The 22,466-nt window shown below is 41.7% G+C and overlaps 1 protein-coding gene across 1 annotated transcript; it reads right to left on the bottom strand.

Moving 5' to 3' along the window:
- Positions 1 to 1,810: 1,810 nt before the first annotated feature.
- On the bottom strand, positions 1,811 to 12,264 carry LOC309490464 (uncharacterized protein). Its single transcript, XM_082159651.1, has 19 exons — positions 11,472 to 12,264; positions 10,373 to 11,405; positions 9,625 to 9,739; positions 9,479 to 9,553; positions 8,277 to 8,472; positions 7,944 to 8,113; positions 7,762 to 7,863; positions 7,274 to 7,506; positions 7,017 to 7,195; positions 6,838 to 6,928; positions 6,556 to 6,700; positions 6,134 to 6,333; positions 5,915 to 6,032; positions 5,744 to 5,835; positions 5,554 to 5,665; positions 5,278 to 5,364; positions 5,016 to 5,198; positions 4,774 to 4,926; positions 1,811 to 3,192 (listed from the first exon to the last, which is right to left on the bottom strand). The coding sequence occupies exons 2-19, from the start codon at positions 10,475 to 10,477 to the stop codon at positions 2,885 to 2,887; spliced, it is 2,664 nt and encodes an 887-aa protein (XP_082015777.1). The 5' UTR covers positions 10,478 to 11,405; positions 11,472 to 12,264; the 3' UTR covers positions 1,811 to 2,884.
- Positions 12,265 to 22,466: the final 10,202 nt, after the last annotated feature.

The raw sequence follows: 22,466 nt of genomic DNA on the forward strand, positions 1-22,466 counted from the left end.
CTCTCTATGGCAGTGTTTACCATGCTTCTGAAGGACCCCCAACACTGCACATTTTCTTTGTCTCCCCAATCAAACAAATTAAATGTATTATTATTTAATGCCTGTAGTGCTGCTCTGTATTACCATATACATTTGATGTATGTTTTATTCGTAATTTACAAAAAAAAAAAAAAAAAAAAACTACCATTCATTATCTTCCATCATACATTTTAAAAAGTCATATAAACTATTTCTCCGGGATAGTCATACTTGCACACACTAATTTGTTTAAACACGTATTTTACTGTTGAATCGGCCTGTACTTTGTTCAGTTTATATCTATGTCTTGTAAAAATGTACTGAGTTTGTTCATTGTTTTATGTTGCTGCAGAACAGGAACCTGCTGTAAACCAGTTGCTTAAACTGAGCCAGGCCCGTTTGACGGTGACTTAACTGTTACTTTAAACTTTTCCTGTATAATAAATGTAATGAAATTCAGAGTATATTTTTGACAATTGATCAAGAAAAGTTCTGAAATCATACACAATCCATTAAAACGTCCATATTTTTTAATGATTATGATATAAAAAGGTGTGCTGTGGTGAAATAAACCTAATTATGCTCATCTTAGGTGCTGTGGGAATCATGATGCACAAGATATCTTCAACAACAACCGTTCAAAGAGCATAATTTTGACATATGTCAGTCAACAAAAGTTCTGAAATCATACACAAACCATTAAAACTTCTATATTTTGATTGATTATTATGTTATAAAGAGGTGTGTTTTGAGATAAACCCAATTTCACTGACCTTACCAGCTGTGGCAAGCTTGATGTACCGGATATACTTGTAACACCTTGTATACAAGTGGTACACCCATTAATTCATGAAATGCCAGCATGTGGAACATATTTTGATTCAGGGACCTCCAGCTGCTTGTGTGTTGTCAGTAGGCGGAGCATAAGATTGAAAAAAATTTCATTTCTAGAAAGCGCTATAGTCAGTGAATGTGTAAGGTGTGATTTTAGCTCATATATAAACCTTACAAGTCCAGAAAAGTGGAACAACAGTGTAACCGTGACCAGGCTCCTTTTTGCCCATGCAAAATGAAATGGGAGACCACACGTGGATTAAGATACAAAAAATAGTGATTTATTACAGTAAATATATGAGATGAAAAATGAGAAATAAGCAATAATCAGTATAAATGATATGGTATGAAATAAAAGTGTGGCGTAATCAGTTATATGGCAAAAAGGCAAACAAAAAGAAAAACAATGTGATACAGTAGCAGAATAGCAGCCATGAAAGTCCCTCACACTGCCCAGGCTGCAATCAATTGATTACAGACACCTGCCCGGTAGCTCCTCCCTGAGAGACACAGACACAAACAGAGTAAAGATTAAACATGTCCCTATTCAAACTCTGGAAGACAAATGTAGTATTAATGTTATCTTTATTCAATTTGACAGGTTACATAAGTTACAGCTATTAAAAAAATAACACTTTTCACATAATTATTATTACCTGCACTCCTCTTCATTTTCACTGGTGTCTGGACTGCTGAAGTCACTTTTGGCGCGTTTCCACTGAGCAGTACAGTACGGTACGGTACAGTACGGTACGGTTCGGGTCTGTTAACCATGATCTGGCTAGCGTTTCCACTGCCAACAGTACCCTTACTTGATGGGCGTGGTGTTTCGATCGACGTCATTTTCGCGCGAAGAAGAACATAGTAAACTACAATGGATGACATATAAAGCAGATCTTGTTCTTGCTCCTCGACATGTTTGTCACAAGAAGACAAGCGCCGACATTAGGCATTTCTCAATATTAAGTACGCAAAGTTTGTACTTGCCATGTGCGACTCCTACATGCAAATGGTTCAGCGCGTTCTTAAAAGGTCACTCAGCTCGCTCTGCTACTCCGGTTATCTCTGTTACTCTGTATGTACATTTTAAGCAACAATAAAACGAAATATTATGTTATAAAACACTACTCTGCCTCTTTTCGTTTTCATTTAAATAAATTAAACATTATAGGGACACAAATGTGGTTCATGCACAACGCATATTGATTATTCACTGCACGTTATACGTTATTCTATTTAACGTTATAACAAAACGAAATTTAAAACACAACCCTAACGTTACCTCTTTTCGTTTAAATAATAAAAAAAATTACACATATTACAGGCAATATATGCATTTGTACAAATGTTGCAATAAACATCAGTGATAATCTTGTAATAAGAAAATGACAAGAAACCATATTTCTTTTTGTAAAATTTCAGTTTTATCAATAATAGCCAATATAAAAGTTTAAGTAAAAGGTACAAGAAGCTATACAATAAGAAATAAAGCAAACAATTCAGTCAAATGTCCAAATGCTGCGCTCTAATCTAACATTACAACAGTAAAGTTAAATACAAATAGCCTATAATATGAAACTAAACTTAGCCCTCGGCCAAAACGATTGACAGGGAACGAATTATATATTCACGAGACCAAAGATCGCCCGTTAGGTCTGCACAAGACGAATTATTATATCTCATGTTTAACCACTACCGTCGGAGTCATCGGCGAACGTCAGAAGAACTTAGCCGAGGAAAGGCTCATCCAGCCGGGAAACATGAGCGCCGAGCGCCCGCTGATCGCATGGATCTCACAACCGGGGAAAAACAAATCATCTTTATAAATAAACCACAGATTTGAGCTTTAAACAACTACATTCTCGCCTGAAAAACTCTTAAAATTACATTTCGTGACACAGTAACAGTAGTATTATATTAAACTGTATATTAAAAAATGGCGCTTCTTATGTTGTCATTCCCCTCGTAGCACGCGCAAGTGACGATTCTCTGTCAACCAATCAACGTCCTGCAGTGAGTCTAGCTCCACCTTTTAGTACCGTACCACTGTGCTAGGTACCCCAACGGAAGGGTACCCAAAAAGTGGTACGGTACGGTTCGGCTTTTTGGTACCATTCTCAACTTTTGGCAGTGGAAACGCAAATAAAAGGGTACCGACCCGTACCGTACCGTACTGTACCGCTCGGTGGAAACGCGCCATTACATTCTCCTCTTCCAGCTCTATAGCAGAGCCCTGAGGGCCCAAAACAGCCTTGTATTGGAGATGCACCTCGGTCAACATATCCGAAACTTCAGATAGACGCTTTCTGCAGAGACAGGAAAGGCCCTTGTTTCGCTTGTCTGTAAGTGAAGAGTGAAAAAAACTCCAAATTACCATGACATACATTAACATTTATTCATTTAGCAGATGCTTTTATTCAAAGCGACTTACAAAGGAGACAATAGAAGCAGTTAAACCCACAGTAGGACAACAATATGCAAGTACCATGATCTTTCTCAGTTTGATCTAACGCAGTACAGAATTTTTTTTTTTTTTGAAGAGAACAGACATGTTAATATACTAAATCAAGTGCTTTTGAAAGAGATGAGTCTTCAGGTGTTTTTTGAAAGTGACTATTGACTCTGCAGCTCTGGTTGAAATAGGCAGAGATCATTCAACCAGCAGGGAACAGTCATGGTAAAGGTCCGAGAAAGTGCCTCTTTGAGATGGCACCACAAGACGTTCTTCACTTGCAGAGTGCAAGTTTATGGATGGCACATACTAGGGCTGGATGACATATCGATATAAAAATCTGTATTTTTAATATTTTTAAATGCGATACAGAATTAGACAATATCGCATATATCTCAATATAGTTCAAATTTGCGCTGTGATCCTTGCCCCAAGCAAGTGGCTGACTGCTTTTGTAGAAATATGTGTAGCCTATATCGTGTGTCTCTACAGCCTAGTGAACAACGCGGCAAATACTCACATCAAATGTTAAAGTAGAGGAATGGGACACTGCAGTTCAGCGAGTTTACAAAAGGTCATCATTTACACGTGCTTTAAAGCCTTCATTACCGGTTAAACGTTCCAACATGAGCTTTGCTGAGCGCGAACACTAGCGCCTGATACTCGAATTAAAAGTTATCTAGTTATCTTTTGAGTTTTATTCTGTTAATACTCTCAAATACACACAAGGTTGACATCGAGAAAGTTGGCTATGTCTAAACTGAAAGCAAACCGAGAAACATGAGAGAAATCTGCTTATCAAATGCGTGTATATTAGACACGTCGTGTGCAGCTCTTACAGAGACAGCTGTAATATTAAACAGGATGCAGCCACTTGTCCTTAAAGGGATAGTTCACCTAAAAATAAAAATTGTCATTATTTACTCGCTGTAATTTTGTTCTAAACCTGTATTAATTTATTTCTTGCACTGAACACAAAAGAAGATATTTTGAAGAATGTTGGTAACCAGACAGTTGTTGGTCCCCAATGACTTCAATAGGAAAAAATATACTATGGATTTGGTTACCCAGACTCTTCCAAATAACTTTCAACAGAAGAAAAGAAACTTATTCAGGTTTAAAACAACTTGAGAGAGTAAATGATGACAATTAACATTTTAGAGAGAACTATCCATTTAATGTTGATAAAAACAGAGGAAATCACTCACTGCTCTTGACTGAGAACTTTAATAGTAGCTTTAATAAGAATCAATGTATAATTTATACAGTTATGTCTATATTTGGCTTTGACTTTTGACTGAACATTTGCTCTCACTTTGCGGATAACTCAACAAAATTAGATGGTCAGTGTAATGTTTTTCAACTGATTTCTAATAAGATATGTCTCTTTTTATGTAAAGTTAAAGTATGGTGTCCTTATCACCATAACTTTCTTGTTTGATTGATATGGTTAGAAAGATGAAACTTGCCTTCCTCTGAAGTCTTTCTTTTAAGAGTAGCCTGCAACTTCTGCAACCATGAGCAGTGCTGGGCCATCTCTTGAACAAGTATTGTCCTTTCCTCCTCTAGTCTCATTTTCAGCATGGATTTGTTGAAAATTTTCAACTTGTCTTCGATTTGTGCTACAAAAGAAGTAAAGAAAATGTATAAATACAAATTTTGACTTGAATCTTTACAAAACAAATCAGATGTCTCCGGAAACTCCGCTTACCGCTGCCATGAACCTCCCACGGCCATGTTGGGGATGGGTTGTCTCCGGATAGTGACTGCTCCACTTCATTGACATCAATTGCCATGGCAGGCTCATGACTGTTGTATGCCTCGATGTCTTTATATAGCAATCTCTTGCTCTCAGCAATTTTCCTCCGCAGGCGGTGACGGAACTTGCCGCTATCTGTAAAGACATGAAGCAGAAGGTAAAAATAGTGACAAAAAATACAGTGAGCAATTATCTATAGACAATGTAATAATACCATTTTGCCGGTATAGAGCTTGCTTCCGCTGCCTCATGTTAAGATATTGTCCCTCAATGGACTTCTCTAGGGAAGTACCTGTTGTTTCTGGAAACGCAACACAAAAACACAATAGTGTAAAGAAGGACGAGTTGGGAGGGGGTGGGTGCCAAAAAAAGGCTTACAGAGAAAGTGGCATGAAGTATAGTAAGCAGTAGGCAGCTTAAATATCATGATCTAAATGATCCCCACCAATGAGGAAGCACAAAATGAAACATGTTATTGGTTCAAACTTACCACCAGCTGCCCATTCCCGCACATCAGAAACCCACACTGCTTCATCGGTGCAAGCCAAGCTTTCTTTAAGCTCCGCTAGACTTGCAGTCTCCTCCTGAAGCCTCTGGCAAGTCTAATGCAACAGTTAAACAATACAGTTACACAAAGCTACACAATAAACACAAATTGAATCCATTTACACAGAACACACCTTCACATATCTTGCAGACAATGCCCGATGTAGTGTAATGAATTTCTTGTAGTTCCAGGCCATAGCCTGGATTGTCAGCATGTCCACACGTGCTGTTGAGAGTAAATGTTGAGTAAAAATCATGCAATAAGCAATAAAAAAATGACATTAGAAGAGTAATACTACAATTACCTCCTTTCGACATGTATTTAGTTGTTAAGGCACAGCGGGAGAGGTAGCTGTTCACTTGTTCAACTTCCTCCCCCGCTGTTGACCCTGCTCCGTCTTGATTCTTGCCACTCCATGTAATCTAGAAGAAGACATGTAAGGGGTAATGTAATGTCCGCCGGTCATTATCGGGTAAAAAGTTAAACATATGATAAAGTTAAACATAATAAACACTAAACATACCTCACACTTAGTCGAATGTGCTGTAGCGTGCATGACGCTTAAGAAAGGCCTGGTTGAAGTTAGCCCCTGGAGATCAGGAAGGATGTTCGCTGATTTGCGTAAATATGGCCAGTATTTACACATTACATCCATGGCAATGAACCTTGGCTTTGAACACATCAATTCCTTGTGTAGATACATGGGGTAGGCAAAGATTTCACCTAGGGATATACAAATTGTATTAGAAATGCAAATATCTTATTATTGTACATTCTAAAGAGAGCATCATTATAGCAAACTAAGCAGTGGTATAAGCTGAACTAATAGTGATAATTGAGATGATTCTCCATATGATTATGTTATTTAGCTTTTGTACAAAGCAACATACAAATAACAACAGTACAAATTTACATTTAACAGCAAACAATTTATTATAATCTCACCTCTGAACATGTTAAGTGCTTTAAGGAGGAAACCATGTCGACACACCGCAACCTCCATACCCTCTTCGTCCAACTTGAAGGTCCTCTTAGAAGTTTCCTTCGCTGCTGTCCACGAGGAGCTCCCACATCTGCCTTGTCCAGGTAGCTGTGATGTAAATGAGACCCACTATAAACATACTGTATTTACTCCTTGTAATTTGAAGCTGAGGGCAGTTTTTTAACCAGTGCAAATACAATCTGGACTGTAAAAACATAGTAATTAAAAAATAATTTGAAACCTGCCTGTTTCACAGCTTTATGCAAGACATCAACAAATGCCGACACAGATGTGTCTTCTGCGATAAATGACCCTTGAAAAAACGAAGAGTCGGAGCTGAGGAAGAAACCAAACAGAACATTTATCCACACTGAATATTGAATATAAAAAATCGAATCAATCTATACTGGAAGAAAAAATACACCTTCCGTTTCTGAGAAACCGGTATAGCTTCCTGTTGCCATCCACCGAGATTGCCAGCATGTCTGGGGTGCAAGCAGGGCAGGTGAAAGGTGCACCACAGGACATGTTGTCTTCCTCAAAAGCACAATATGAAAACTCGAGGAAGCTGCGCTGCAGCGTGTCCCCGCAAACTGGTCCTGACTGAAAGATGCATTATATTAAATATTACTTTTGAGACGTCTACATATGGTAAAGAAATCTATCATGTTGAACACTTACCCGCCCACCACACTTTGTACGGTGCTCCAGCAGCTTTGCCAAGGCTTGTCTGGACAGTGCTGGAGCAATGACTTTTAGTTCCCTTACACTGCTGAAAAGGTTGAGGGAATACAAAGTGGAAGAGCTGGTAGAAGCTGGCCAGTATCCACTGTTTATGAGGTCCATGAACTCTGGAGCCCACTGCTGCTGGCATGCTTGGCATGCAAACAATGGCTGGTGCATGTCATAACGCCCTTGGGTAATAAGAAAACAAACCCATGAATACCTGAGCTTTTAGAAACAATCAGCTGGAACACTTTAAGACACTTGGCCTACATCTTGAGTAGAATCACACCAGCATAGTTCAGATTAGTCTTTTTTTTATTGGTTCATCATAATGACAAGATGTATTCTATAATTTTGAGTAGTGTTATTTTCATTGCAAAGCAAAGCCAAAAAAGGGGGAAACAGCTGAATATTGAAAAAAGATCAGAATTTAGAAATATTACCATTAATGGAAATTAAAATGACCGCTTTTCCAGGTGACACAGTTATGCTGGGGACTTCACAGGGACATTTTTGAGTCACTCTCACTGTTGGCAAAATACAAGCTAGCAAAGGAAAGATACACAGAAAATTAGCCTACTAGATTTAGTAGACAAGAATACACAAGAGTTTTGCAATTACCTACCCTGGTTGTGCGAGCTGTATCCTCCCTCCCCTCTTACAAAATATGTGGATGGGGGAATAGCTTTAAAAAAGCCCTCAATGACTGACTCCCTATCGTGGAGTGGCCATCTCCTGTGATTCTTTGTATCGCAGGTTTCACAGAACCACTGGTCTGGCAGACACTCTCTGCATCTAGGAATAAAATCAATGAACCAATTTAGTCATTGAACCAACAACTCTTTGAAACAGCCCTGACTCAACCATAAACATGCAGTTTATCTGAAACATGAAGACATCAATTAGTGATGCATTCTAAAAACCTACAAAGTATGAAAGAACATTAATGAGATCTCACCTAACAACCGCAGGCTTGCTGCAATGGCTACAAAATGGTTGGCCAACATCCTGAGTTTGGATGAGGCATTTAAGGTGGAATGGCCTTGCCTCCTTCCATCTTTGTGAGGCTTGCTGCTGCCTGAAAGCCCATGATGATGATGCCCTCGGGATTTCAGGGGAGTCAGACATGGCAGAGAGGCTCTCCATGTTTTTTTCTGTGAAGACAAATAATAATTTAACTGACAAAGGGCCATTTCTGTTCAGACCCATGATTTCATAATAATGGGTACATATATTGGCAATGCTTTCAGTAACAGATTTCATAACTTTTTCAAATCAAATTTCCCACAGGGCCAAATTCAGCATACTTTGAAACATGTATCAGGGTAAATTGTATCAACCTGAAAATTGAGACGGAATTTCATTGGGACAAAATTTAAGTTAGTAAATGTGTGTTTGAAACTACCAAAAAAAGTGGTTCAATAATAGGACTCAGGCCATTGTGGACATAATTTGTGGCTTTGATGATTCATAAGCACTTGATATGGGTTAAAATTGACCGGTCGCTAAGCCACGCCTGACACCATCACCAGCCAATTTGTGGCTTAGCAGCCCTTAACTAGGCAAGGGAGGTCTGGCAAGCTTTCGAGTTTTAACATTTTATGCCAGGATTTTACATTAATGGCAATTAGGGCTGCAAGATATATCAAATTTATCGAAATATCGCAACGGCTTGCAATAACTGGGGTCATGAATTAAAGACAAAGAGAAAATCACTCACTGCTCTTGGCTAATTAACTTTTGTAACTTTAATAAAAATGAGTGTATATTTCATTCATACAGTGAAAACTAAGCAGTGTTTTGTTTTTACATTTGATTATTCAGTTTCCGTTGTTTAATAACCCTAATGTGCGATGACCTGAACCCCTAAACTGATCTTACACTGATGTAAAAATAACACATATACTACTGTAAAACACTGCAACAGGAACAATTAAATATATTTAAAAAATAATTTAAGTTTATTGTACACATTAAGCATTATCGTATTGCATATCACATTATTTAATGAGTTATTGCATATCGCACTTTTCTTCAATATCGTGCAGCCCTAAATCTAGTCTCCAATGATACAGGTGTTCCAGGATTTGTGTGAACCTTGGTTTCGGATCTGCCTCAGAAAATTACATAATAATTCAAATATATTTGACCATATTTTACCAAATTCCACTTGAGGATCAAGACTGGCTGCAGGAAGATCTTCAGTGAGATAGTTCCCAATCTGGTTGTGTGTAACTACAACAGCACAGAGAAAAAACCAAGTTAGATCTTGACAATGATATATAACCAATTACTATTATTATTACCGGTAGATGAGGCTTTGGGCCTTCCTCCACGCCTCCCCCTTGGCTTGCCACGCCCTAAACACACCCTTTTTGGGATTGGAGGAGGGGCAACTTGCCTCTGCTCCTCGGATTCTTTCTGGGGGTTGAAGTGAAAGTCATGATTAGATCAAGATTATGATCTGTTAATTTATTTTAACAAAAGATGCAAAATGTAAAACCCTCTTATCATAAACTTTTTACATTTTGAGGAAAAAAAATGTCAACAAAGAATCCTTGATCAGTGCATTCAGTTTGGCTTTCATAAATATGTTTGACAATTGAGAGCAGCTAGATGCAATCACAGACTGAATGAGTTTGAGGTACCTAGGCTTATATAATTAGCCTTATATAATACTGTTTAATGCTAAGCTACAGAGTGATTATTATAGGCTAAATAGTTCTTAAACCATTAAGGTACAATGGATAGTTGTTTTTTGTACGTGGCAATACATAGAATAGGACCCAACTCTATTTCATTGCATCTGAAAATTCAACACCTAAAAAACACCGGTTACACCTTATTTTAAGTGTCATTTGTTGCAATGTAATTAAACATTTAAGTACTGAGTAATATTAAGTAACTACATGTACTTACTTTAGGAATAGGTTAGGATTTGGTTGAGGGTTAGTTATATGTAATTATGCATACCTAACTGTTATTACTATAGTAAGTACATGTAACATATCGTAACAAGGGTACTGTAAAATCAAGTGTTACCAAAACACCTACCCTGGCTTCAGTCAGGGCATGTTCTAAGCTCATTTCAAGAGCCATCCGTCTCCCCTCCATGTAATTGTCATCTTGACAATTGGTGACACGTGTAGTGGTCATCATAGAATTGAGGGGCAGACAGAAAAAGAAGGACAGACACTGAGATGGACAGAGATAAGAGACACAGACAGAAATGAGAGACAGACCGAAACACAAACAGTGCACAAATACAAAGAGGTTGGCGCTTAAAAGGGCCTTTGGTTGTGGTGGTAACTTAATCACAGCAGGTGGGTAATGGGTAAGTTAACGTTGGAAGAATCTAAAAAAAAACAAAAAAACACTCGTTTAGAGGGAAGGATTTTATATGGGACAAAGACAATGAAACGTATCGAAACTTATCAATGATTCTTATCGTCATAAGAAACTACTTAACAATGGATAAAATTAGGGATGCACCGATCCACATTTTTTCACTTCCGATCCGATCCCGATACCTGAATTTGGATATCGGCCGATACCGATACTATTCCGATACCAGAGCTGTGTTTGCTTTAATATTATTATTATCATTATTGTTTATTTTATATGATGCTGAAATAAACTCCTCTCAACAGGCAAGTATGATATGTAGGCCTACATATTTATGCATGTATGGTAAGTATAAGGTCAGAAAAGGAAGTCAGAAAAACAGTAAATCCTGTTAACAGGAAAAATCCCATTCTGAAAACAAATATGCAACTGTAGGTCATGTCAATATTTATTACATTCCCAAAATGTCAAATACTTGAGTCTTGAAATATAAGAAAAGTGCAAGTGTAAACATCTTACACACACACACACTATCTAAAGGGTGATCCTCGCTCCGATGCTGTAACTCTCTCGATGAATGCTCGATCAACATCAGCCATGTGCAAACAGACAAGCGGATTTCGCCTCAGACGCGCGTCAATTTCGCTTCAAACTTTTGCTTTTTACGAGCGTCAATTTCGCTCTGGGCGCGCGAATGGATTCAAAATATTCAAGCGTCCAACTAGACGCAACGGGTGTCTCCCTGGATATCCTGAGGGCAGACGCGAATTTGACGCGCTATTCGCGTTTGGTGTGAACGCACAGTAACGTGGTGCTTTTTTAAATGTTTGATTGCATTCGTTGTGTTGTACGACGCGTGGGAGCTTCAACGAGCTCTGAATTACGGCTTGGCAAACATTGCATTTTGCTGTCTTGCTCTGCGGTGTTTCCAGTGTGAAGAATTTCCACACAGCGGCCGCAAACTGCGGAATGGATTTCCTGAGCGGTGGCGTGTCTCATAACTCTGTGTCTCATTGAGCCGCGCCTCCGTTCAGGAAATCCATTCCGCAGTTTGCAGCCAGTTAGCAGACTAGCCGGCGGGAATCACTTTTGGAGTCATTTCAGCAGACAACGTTAAAGCGCAGACATGACTCAAGGATATCGGATATCTCCGCAGGTTGGATCGGGAAAATCCGATACGTGAATTACGTTGGTATCGGTCCCGATACCGATACTGGATCGGATCGGCCCCATCCCTAGATAAAATATAACATTTTCATGGTGCAGCTAAACTTAACTTTGAGCACTGAAGTGCTCAATTAAAAAATCTAAAATGGACGCAGTCTGGACTATGGAGGACAACTTTCAATCCTCTGAAAACAGTAGAAATAATAAAAATGTTATATTCCCCTAGGATTGTAGGCTACCTTATATGATCATATGCAACAAAAATTAACTTGAATTCAATTAGCTGCTAGATAAGTTTGCTAGCCTGCAAAAAAATCGATCTTTTGGTGCAGAAAGCTATATCTTTTTTTATAAGTCTTCTATCATTTATCGTCATAAGAATGAAATGGATAGCTTACAAAAGTTTCTAAACACAACTTTTTGTCCTAATTAAACAGTTTTTGATGTGTAAATGTAAGAATAGTAGCAGCTATCCAAGTTAACTCTTGTACTTACCAAGTGGAAAATCGCAATGGACCCTGGGATCGCCCCGTACGTCAGCGTTATTAATTTACAGGATTTTTTATATATATATATATATATATATATATATATATATATATATATATATATATATATATATATATATATTAAAATCAACAAACCTCCGATAAAAATACTATCCAGCATGCTCTAGATAAAGCAGTCAGTGTTGCTATGACAAGAAAACGCTTAAACTGCTTACTTGCTCGGACCTTGAAGCGTTGTTAAACTCACCTTTTAATGCCGTTGTACCTGCAGTTGAGCGTTGTGTTGGTCAAACTCACCTCTGATTGCCGGTTTACCTGCAGTTGCGTGTTGTTAAACTCACCGCTGAATGCGGTTGCACTACATATGCGTTGTTAAACTCACCGCTGATGAACGCGCTAAAACTTGGCGCAGAGCCGGGCACTTTGATATCATTGCGAGGGTTTTTTAAACATCAAAAACCAGTAGTGCCATATAAAAATGATCTGGGGGCAGCCATTTGACTCCCCTTGGCATCATTTTTTGAGTTTTTGGGTCAAATTTCAACGCTGCAGGACACGGTTCCACTGGGAGAAAGATTCGTGCTATTGCACGAAATATGCATCCAATTGAAATGCATTGGTTAAAAAAAATCGTGCTGCCGTTACGAAAATAATGAAATTAACGTGTCCCTGCCACGAAAAAATAGATTAAATTACGTGACCACATCACGAATTGCCGACCTATGATATATTTGACTTTTAATTTGTTTATTTTTTTGTTCCCTTTCTTCTAGTGAAATCAGATCATTTGTTCTGCTCAGTAAGTATTCTATTTCTCATTATTCTATTCAGACTCACTGTATATGATTATATAGACATTATATGATCATAGGCATAGCATATTGATTGATCTGTGATGATTTCTCTTTAGATTGTAGGCTATATAATTAATCTGCACATTGACTCAGATATTCAGGGATGTTTTTTTCTTCTTCCTTTTACACTTAAGGTCATCTGTTACCAAACCTTACTCTGCTATGTAAGTATTCTTTTTTGATTCACGCTTTCCAAATTCTCACACACCTATATAATATATAAGGTGTTTTTTGATGATTTATTTTTCTTCTTTTTTGTATTTCTCACAGCATAAGCGAACCCAAAGGCTCTTTTAAGAGCCCTCTCCCTTCTGCCATCTCTCATCATCTGCCATCTCCTGTCTGCCCTCTCCTGTCTGCCATCTCTCATCATCTGCCCTCTCCTGTCTGCCATCTCCCGTCTGCCATCTCTCATCATCTGCCCTCTCCTGTCTGCCATCTCCCGTCTGCCATCTCTCATCATCTGCCATCTCCTGTCTGCCATCTCTCATCATCTGCCATCTCCTGTCTGCCCTCTCCTGTCTGCCATCTCTCATCATCTGCCCTCTCCTGTCTGCCATCTCTCATCATCTGCCCTCTCCTGTCTGCCCTCTCCTGTCTGCCATCTCTCATCATCTGCCCTCTCCTGTCTGCCATCTCTCATCATCTGCCCTCTCCCGTCTGCCATCTCTCATCATCTGCCCTCTCCTGTCTGCCCTCTCCTGTCTGCCATCTCTCATCATCTGCCCTCTCCTGTCTGCCCTCTCCTGTCTGCCATCTCTCATCATCTGCCCTCTCCTGTCTGCCCTCTCCTGTCTGCCATCTCTCATCATCTGCCCTCTCCTGTCTGCCATCTCTCATCATCTGCCCTCTCCTGTCTGCCATCTCTCATCATCTGCCCTCTCCCGTCTGCCATCTCTCATCATCTGCCCTCTCCTGTCTGCCCTCTCCTGTCTGCCATCTCTCATCATCTGCCCTCTCCTGTCTGCCATCTCTCATCATCTGCCCTCTCCTGTCTGCCATCTCTCATCATCTGCCCTCTCCTGTCTGCCATCTCTCATCATCTGCCCTCTCCTGTCTGCCCTCTCCTGTCTGCCATCTCTCATCATCTGCCCTCTCCTGTCTGCCATCTCTCATCATCTGCCCTCTCCTGTCTGCCATCTCTCATCATCTGCCCTCTCCTGTCTGCCATCTCCTGTCTGCCATCTCTCATCATCTGCCCTCTCCTGTCTGCCATCTCTCATCATCTGCCCTCTCCTGTCTGCCATCTCTCATCATCTGCCCTCTCCTGTCTGCCATCTCTCATCATCTGCCCTCTCCCGTCTGCCATCTCTCATCATCTGCCCTCTCCTGTCTGCCCTCTCCTGTCTGCCATCTCTCATCATCTGCCCTCTCCTGTCTGCCATCTCTCATCATCTGCCCTCTCCTGTCTGCCATCTCTCATCATCTGCCCTCTCCTGTCTGCCCTCTCCTGTCTGCCATCTCTCATCATCTGCCCTCTCCTGTCTGCCATCTCTCATCATCTGCCCTCTCCTGTCTGCCATCTCTCATCATCTGCCCTCTCCTGTCTGCCATCTCTCATCATCTGCCCTCTCATCATCTGCCCTCTCCCGTCTGCCATCTCTCATCATCTGCCCTCTCCTGTCTGCCCTCTCCTGTCTGCCATCTCTCATCATCTGCCCTCTCCTGTCTGCCATCTCTCATCATCTGCCCTCTCCCGTCTGCCATCTCTCATCATCTGCCCTCTCCTGTCTGCCATCTCTCATCATCTGCCCTCTCCTGTCTGCCCTCTCCTGTCTGCCATCTCTCATCATCTGCCCTCTCCTGTCTGCCCTCTCCTGTCTGCCCTCTCCTGTCTGCCATCTCTCATCATCTGCCCTCTCCTGTCTGCCCTCTCCTGTCTGCCATCTCTCATCATCTGCCCTCTCCTGTCTGCCATCTCTCATCATCTGCCCTCTCCCGTCTGCCATCTCTCATCATCTGCCCTCTCCTGTCTGCCCTCTCCTGTCTGCCATCTCTCATCATCTGCCCTCTCCTGTCTGCCATCTCCCGTCTGCCATCTCCCACAGGTGCGTATATATTTGTTGCTGTCATTTAAGTGACTTCAGATCCACATGACCTGCTCATCCATTCAGATGAATTTATCACATTCTGCTGGTTTCATGCAGTTTATTTTTATTATTGAATTTAATTTATTTTTTGCCAAACTCCAGAGCTATAACTAAATTACTCAAAATTATTGGTTGAGTATCATCATGAATTTGTTTTGTATATATCTTCCAACAGATTTATCTAAAGCAGGGTTCACCAATCTCGGTCCTGGAGGGCCGCTGTCCTGCAGAGTTTAGCTCCAACCCCAATTAAACACACCTGAACCAGCTCATCAAGGTCTCACTAGGCATACTAGAAACTTTCAAACAGGTGTGTTGGAGCTAAACTCTGCAGGGACAGCGGCCCTCCAAGACCGAGATTAGTGAACCCTGATCTAAAGTCTGTTTATTTAATGAGTGATATTTTGTATAGTGCTTTTTAACATTAGGGACTGTTCGTTTTTTATTTAAGGGGCCACCGGAGGAGTTTTGAGATAAATTGTCAAAAAAGACTTGACCCTCCCTTCGCCAACAATACATTTTTCTATGACCCTCCAAAATGATTGTGAAAAAAGACATGACCCTCCCCGATAATTTATTGATTAGACTACTTCTGTACTGGTTTGTGCTTGGCAAAGATGTTCAGATCATTGTTGTTGTTTTTACAACCATGACAATTAAAGCACGTCCAGAACAGGGATAACACATTCTGACCAGCACTAGTTCGCTTGTGCATTGCATTCACGTCATTTTGTGCAGATATAAGTTGTAATATTAAGTTTGATGTAATATAAATATCTGATTAATATCAAATAGGATGCGCTTCGTTGATTTAAACAACCTGAAATGTTCTTCAGTTTCCCGGTGCTCGTTCTCTTCAGCTTCAACGCACGCGATATAGCAGCAACGTAAAACATTAAAAGCTATGATTGGGACTGTCATATCATTATAATTGTAGCCTATACACTATTGTAATAAAAAGTTGTAAATTCTTTGGGTTTAGTTGCATCCTTCAGCAACCGTTGAGTTGATTAACCTTCTAGCAAAGCGATTCAGTTTAACGTTCGTTCTTCAGCTTCAGCGCGCGCCGCTCAAACAGCAATGGTGTCATTTTGAAACAGTAAGCCATTCTAATATTAAAGATGTTTACTATTACGTTAATATTAAAAATGTATATTTTTCCCCCCAAAACATTAATGCGTTATTATTAATAACTTGCACTTTTTTGCTCTCGTATGATTTTCATCAACAATATGGTTTGAAAGTAATTTCCTTATTGTGCAGAGGCGATTCCATTTTATTTATCCATGGCACATGCATTTTTCTTTATTATGAAACCTTATTATGAAGTGTTACCATTTTTTAATAAAGAAAGTTGGCCATAGGAATGTAAAATTAATTTTATAATAAAGTTGCCAGAAATTCGACCAGGTATTAATGTTATGTTACTTACATTTGACTTATGTTCCGAACTTCCTACCATTTCTGCTGTTGGTTTGAGGCAACGTGAAACCTTTGAGCTAGTCATTCCAGCTTCATGTCAGTGACGTTACTTCGCAGCGGTAGATTTTTACACTCACAGGACAGGGCACTGCACTTATTCACAATCACAAAAGTTCATTATTTGCTTGTGCTTTAAAGCTTTGCCGGGTAAACATTTCATTGTCGTTCTGTTCTGACATGATGCACTTTTTTCTGAGCGCGTGCGCACTGTCAAACAATTTTTGTTGGGTCAGACCCATCTGTTAGCCATGGGGGGCCGAGACTGAGAGAGCTACATGGAATAATATGCACCAAACAAGCCACTTGGAAATTTAGCTGCTTTCATGAAAACAAAATGCAATACAAATTTTGGGTGACTCTCCCCCTAGACTAAAAAAAGTTGGATGACCCTCCCCTCAACAAAGAATAAAAAGACATGACCCTCCCCTATTTTCCTCCGGTGGTCCATACCATAAATACCGAACGGTCCCTGATGATTATCTTTTAACGGAATGGAATTTTTACACCTGTTTTCTTTTGTTTGCAGCATTGGTCTTTGCTGGTGACGATCACCATGTAAGTACGACTGTAATGCTAATTTGTAATGCCATTTGCACTGCACACACTTACTGCTAAATGTTAATGCAATATTGGACTACATAAACAATATATCTTGAAGGACATTGTATAACAGCTTTTAGATAATTTGTCTCTTTTTTTGTATCGTCTACAGTAGATTGGACATCTTCTGTCCATCTAGGTGAGTAAAGTACCATTATTAAACATGTACAATTACACAGATTGTTAGCTTTATCATCATAGTGAATGAAACATGTTGGCAGTTTAGTTTTGCTGTTAAAACTTAAGACTGTTTTCTTGTTCGCAGTGTTGCTCATCTCTGCAGAAGCTCACCATGTAAGTACTAATGTGATGCTAATTTGTTGGACATTTGCACTGTATGTTCACTTAATTTTGATTGGTAGAAAGTTTTAAAATCACTGCAGCATGTTAATGAATTATTATGGGACAACATAATATATCTTGAAGCAGAGTGTATTACAATACAAACTTTTGATAAATGTGAACATGAGGGCTTATTTGACCTGTGTGAACAAATCTAAATTGTCTCTTTTTTTCTTTTTCTCTTGTCTACAGTAGATTGAAGTCTTGTCCATCTAGGTGAGTAGAATTGTTAAACAGGTTTTTGCAACAACAACAAATATTTATAGTGAAATTTGGGAATGTTGATTACTAATTAATAATAATAATAATTTCCATCTTCAGTAATAACAAAAAAAGTAAGTTACTTATTGATGTTATTATTGTATTCAAAATGATTCACGCAATGGCAACATAGTTCTTATTAACATTTAATAATTCAATAATTCCTGTACTTTTATATAGGCATGTTTGTCTGTGTTAAGAATGTAACTAACTTGTTTTTTCTTCTGTGTGTATGTGTCTCTGCATGCGTGTGTGTGTGTGTGTGTGTGTGTTATCTGTCCTGTCCTGTCCTATCCTGTCCTATCAACACCTTTTATCCATTTTCACTCAAACCTTTATCCTGCTTATTTCTTAAACCTTTGCCATTTCTTCACTTTCTCTTCCCAAACTGACAAAAAATCTGGCCTGATCACCGAACGCCGCTGCTCTGCTTGCTGCTTGCTTGCTCGCAAACCAAAACGCACTCAATGCAATCTCTTCTACAATGCAAAACAAACCCAAACGCACTGAAGCAGCTTGCTAACGCATCTTCAAAATAGAGCCAGTAAACCCAATTCTTGAACCGTATAACAAACCCAAACCTTGAACCAATATAACAAACCCAAATCTTGAACCAATATAACAAACCCAAACTTTGAACCCAATAACCAATTGATTTACAGTGCCAGACAGCCTGAAAGAGGGACCAGCTCCAGTCTGCCCTGCTGCCTTCCTGATCTGAGGACTGCGTTGGAAGATCCTCCAAGCACACACACACACACACACAGTCATTTGTCAACTGTTTAGCTTTATATTACATAGTGTTTTTCATTTTCTATAGTCTTATCAAATATTCTAGCTTGTGTTTAATTGACTGCTTTGAATCGGCTCTTATCAATAAATCCCAGTTTCTGTTCAGTAAGTTCAGTCTTGGAACATCTATATTGTATAGTTGATTTCACAATTGTAATTTTATACACCAGTCTAATATTGTTTGGTGATATTGGTGGTTAGCATTTTACAACCCTAAGTTACAGTTTTATACTTTTATCCTAACCCTTCCTGATCTCCAGTCTTCCCAGCTGCCCTTCCTGATCTCCAGTCTGCCCAGCTGCTCTTCCTGATCTCCAGTCTGCCCAGCTGCTCTTCCTGATCTCCAGTCTGCCCTGCTGCTCTTCCTGATCTCCAGTCTGCCCAGCTGCTCTTCCTGATCTCCAGTCTGCCCAGCTGCTCTTCCTGATCTCCAGTCTGCCCAGCTGCTCTTCCTGATCTCCAGTCTGCCCTGCTGCTCTTCCTGATCTCCAGTCTGCCCAGCTGCTCTTCCTGATCTCCAGTCTTCCCAGCTGCCCTTCCTGATCTCCAGTCTGCCCAGCTGCTCTTCCTGATCTCCAGTCTGCCCAGCTGCTCTTCCTGATCTCCAGTCTGCCCTGCTGCTCTTCCTGATCTCCAGTCTGCCCAGCTGCTCTTCCTGATCTCCAGTCTGCCCAGCTGCTCTTCCTGATCCCCAGTCTGCCCTGCTGCTCTTCCTGATCCCCAGTCTGCCCAGCTGCTCTTCCTGATCTCCAGTCTGCCCTGCTGCTCTTCCTGATCCCCAGTCTGCCCAGCTGCTCTTCCTGATCTCCAGTCTGCCCTGCTGCTCTTCCTGATCCCCAGTCTGCCCAGCTGCCCTTCCTGATCTCCAGTCTGCCCTGCTGCTCTTCCTGATCCCCAGTCTGCCCTGCTGCTCTTCCTGATCTCCAGTCTTCCCAGCTGCCCTTCCTGATCTCCAGTCTGCCCAGCTGCTCTTCCTGATCTCCAGTCTTCCCAGCTGCCCTTCCTGATCTCCAGTCTGCCCAGCTGCTCTTCCTGATCTCCAGTCTGCCCAGCTGCTCTTCCTGATCTCCAGTCTGCCCAGCTGCTCTTCCTGATCTCCAGTCTGCCCAGCTGCTCTTCCTGATCTCCAGTCTGCCCAGCTGCTCTTCCTGATCTCCAGTCTGCCCAGCTGCTCTTCCTGATCTCCAGTCTGCCCAGCTGCTCTTCCTGATCCCCAGTCTGCCCTGCTGCTCTTCCTGATCTCCAGTCTGCCCTGCTGCCCTTCCTGATCTCCAGTCTGCCCAGCTGCTCTTCCTGATCTCGTCTGCCCAGCTGCTCTTCCTGATCTCCAGTCTGCCCAGCTGCTCTTCCTGATCCCCAGTCTGCCCTGCTGCTCTTCCTGATCCCCAGTCTTCCCAGCTGCCCTTCCTGATCTCCAGTCTGCCCAGCTGCTCTTCCTGATCTCCAGTCTGCCCTGCTGCTCTTCCTGATCTCCAGTCTGCCCAGCTGCTCTTCCTGATCTCCAGTCTGCCCAGCTGCTCTTCCTGATCTCCAGTCTGCCCTGCTGCTCTTCCTGATCTCCAGTCTGCCCAGCTGCTCTTCCTGATCTCCAGTCTGCCCTGCTGCTCTTCCTGATCTCCAGTCTGCCCTGCTGCTCTTCCTGATCCCCAGTCTGCCCTGCTGCTCTTCCTGATCTCCAGTCTGCCCTGCTGCCCTTCCTGATCTCCAGTCTGCCCAGCTGCTCTTCCTGATCTCCAGTCTGCCCAGCTGCTCTTCCTGATCCCCAGTCTGCCCTGCTGCTCTTCCTGATCCCCAGTCTTCCCAGCTGCCCTTCCTGATCTCCAGTCTGCCCAGCTGCTCTTCCTGATCTCCAGTCTGCCCTGCTGCTCTTCCTGATCTCCAGTCTGCCCAGCTGCTCTTCCTGATCTCCAGTCTGCCCAGCTGCTCTTCCTGATCTCCAGTCTGCCCTGCTGCTCTTCCTGATCTCCAGTCTGCCCAGCTGCTCTTCCTGATCTCCAGTCTGCCCTGCTGCTCTTCCTGATCTCCAGTCTGCCCTGCTGCTCTTCCTGATCCCCAGTCTGCCCTGCTGCTCTTCCTGATCTCCAGTCTGCCCAGCTGCTCTTCCTGATCTCCAGTCTGCCCAGCTGCTCTTCCTGATCTCCAGTCTGCCCAGCTGCTCTTCCTGATCTCCAGTCTGCCCAGCTGCTCTTCCTGATCTCCAGTCTGCCCAGCTGCTCTTCCTGATCTCCAGTCTGCCCAGCTGCTCTTCCTGATCCCCAGTCTGCCCTGCTGCTCTTCCTGATCTCCAGTCTGCCCTGCTGCCCTTCCTGATCTCCAGTCTGCCCAGCTGCTCTTCCTGATCTCGTCTGCCCAGCTGCTCTTCCTGATCTCCAGTCTGCCCAGCTGCTCTTCCTGATCCCCAGTCTGCCCTGCTGCTCTTCCTGATCCCCAGTCTTCCCAGCTGCCCTTCCTGATCTCCAGTCTGCCCAGCTGCTCTTCCTGATCTCCAGTCTGCCCTGCTGCTCTTCCTGATCTCCAGTCTGCCCAGCTGCTCTTCCTGATCTCCAGTCTGCCCAGCTGCTCTTCCTGATCTCCAGTCTGCCCTGCTGCTCTTCCTGATCTCCAGTCTGCCCAGCTGCTCTTCCTGATCTCCAGTCTGCCCTGCTGCTCTTCCTGATCTCCAGTCTGCCCTGCTGCTCTTCCTGATCCCCAGTCTGCCCTGCTGCTCTTCCTGATCTCCAGTCTGCCCTGCTGCCCTTCCTGATCTCCAGTCTGCCCAGCTGCTCTTCCTGATCTCCAGTCTGCCCAGCTGCTCTTCCTGATCCCCAGTCTGCCCTGCTGCTCTTCCTGATCCCCAGTCTTCCCAGCTGCCCTTCCTGATCTCCAGTCTGCCCAGCTGCTCTTCCTGATCTCCAGTCTGCCCTGCTGCTCTTCCTGATCTCCAGTCTGCCCAGCTGCTCTTCCTGATCTCCAGTCTGCCCAGCTGCTCTTCCTGATCTCCAGTCTGCCCTGCTGCTCTTCCTGATCTCCAGTCTGCCCAGCTGCTCTTCCTGATCTCCAGTCTGCCCTGCTGCTCTTCCTGATCTCCAGTCTGCCCTGCTGCTCTTCCTGATCCCCAGTCTGCCCTGCTGCTCTTCCTGATCTCCAGTCTGCCCAGCTGATCTGAGGACTGCGTTGGAAGATCATCCTCCAAGCACACACACATACACACACAGTCATTTGTTTGATAACCAACTGTTTAGCTTTACATTACATAGTTGTTTATTTTCTATAGTATTATCACATATTTAACTTTATTTAGCTGTTGTTTAGTTTTTGTGATTGCTTTTATTCGGCTCTTATTAATAAAGTCCAGTTTCTGTTCACTAAGTTCAGTCTTGTAACATCTATATTATATAGTTGATTTCACAATCTTTGGGTGTAACTTTATAAACCAGTCTAATATTGTTTGGTGATATCAGTGGTTAGTATTTAACAACTTTCTCAATTTATGAGTAACATTTAACCTAATTTACAGTTTTACAAGCAAGATCTGGTTTAGCATTGTATTAGTTAAGTTCCTGTATTATTTATATCACATTTAACTATTACAGACAGATTTTTTTTTTGGTCAAATTTCCTATATTGGTAAAATACTTTGATATAAATTGTCTAAACTAATATTGGTTTCTGTTTTATTACATTTACTGTAAAGTATATTTATTGTTAGGTATAGTAGGTTCCTTTT

This window comes from Leuciscus leuciscus, assembly GCF_965113295.1.
Source record: "Leuciscus leuciscus genome assembly, chromosome: 25".
NCBI classification, from domain to species: Eukaryota; Metazoa; Chordata; class Actinopteri; order Cypriniformes; family Leuciscidae; genus Leuciscus; species Leuciscus leuciscus.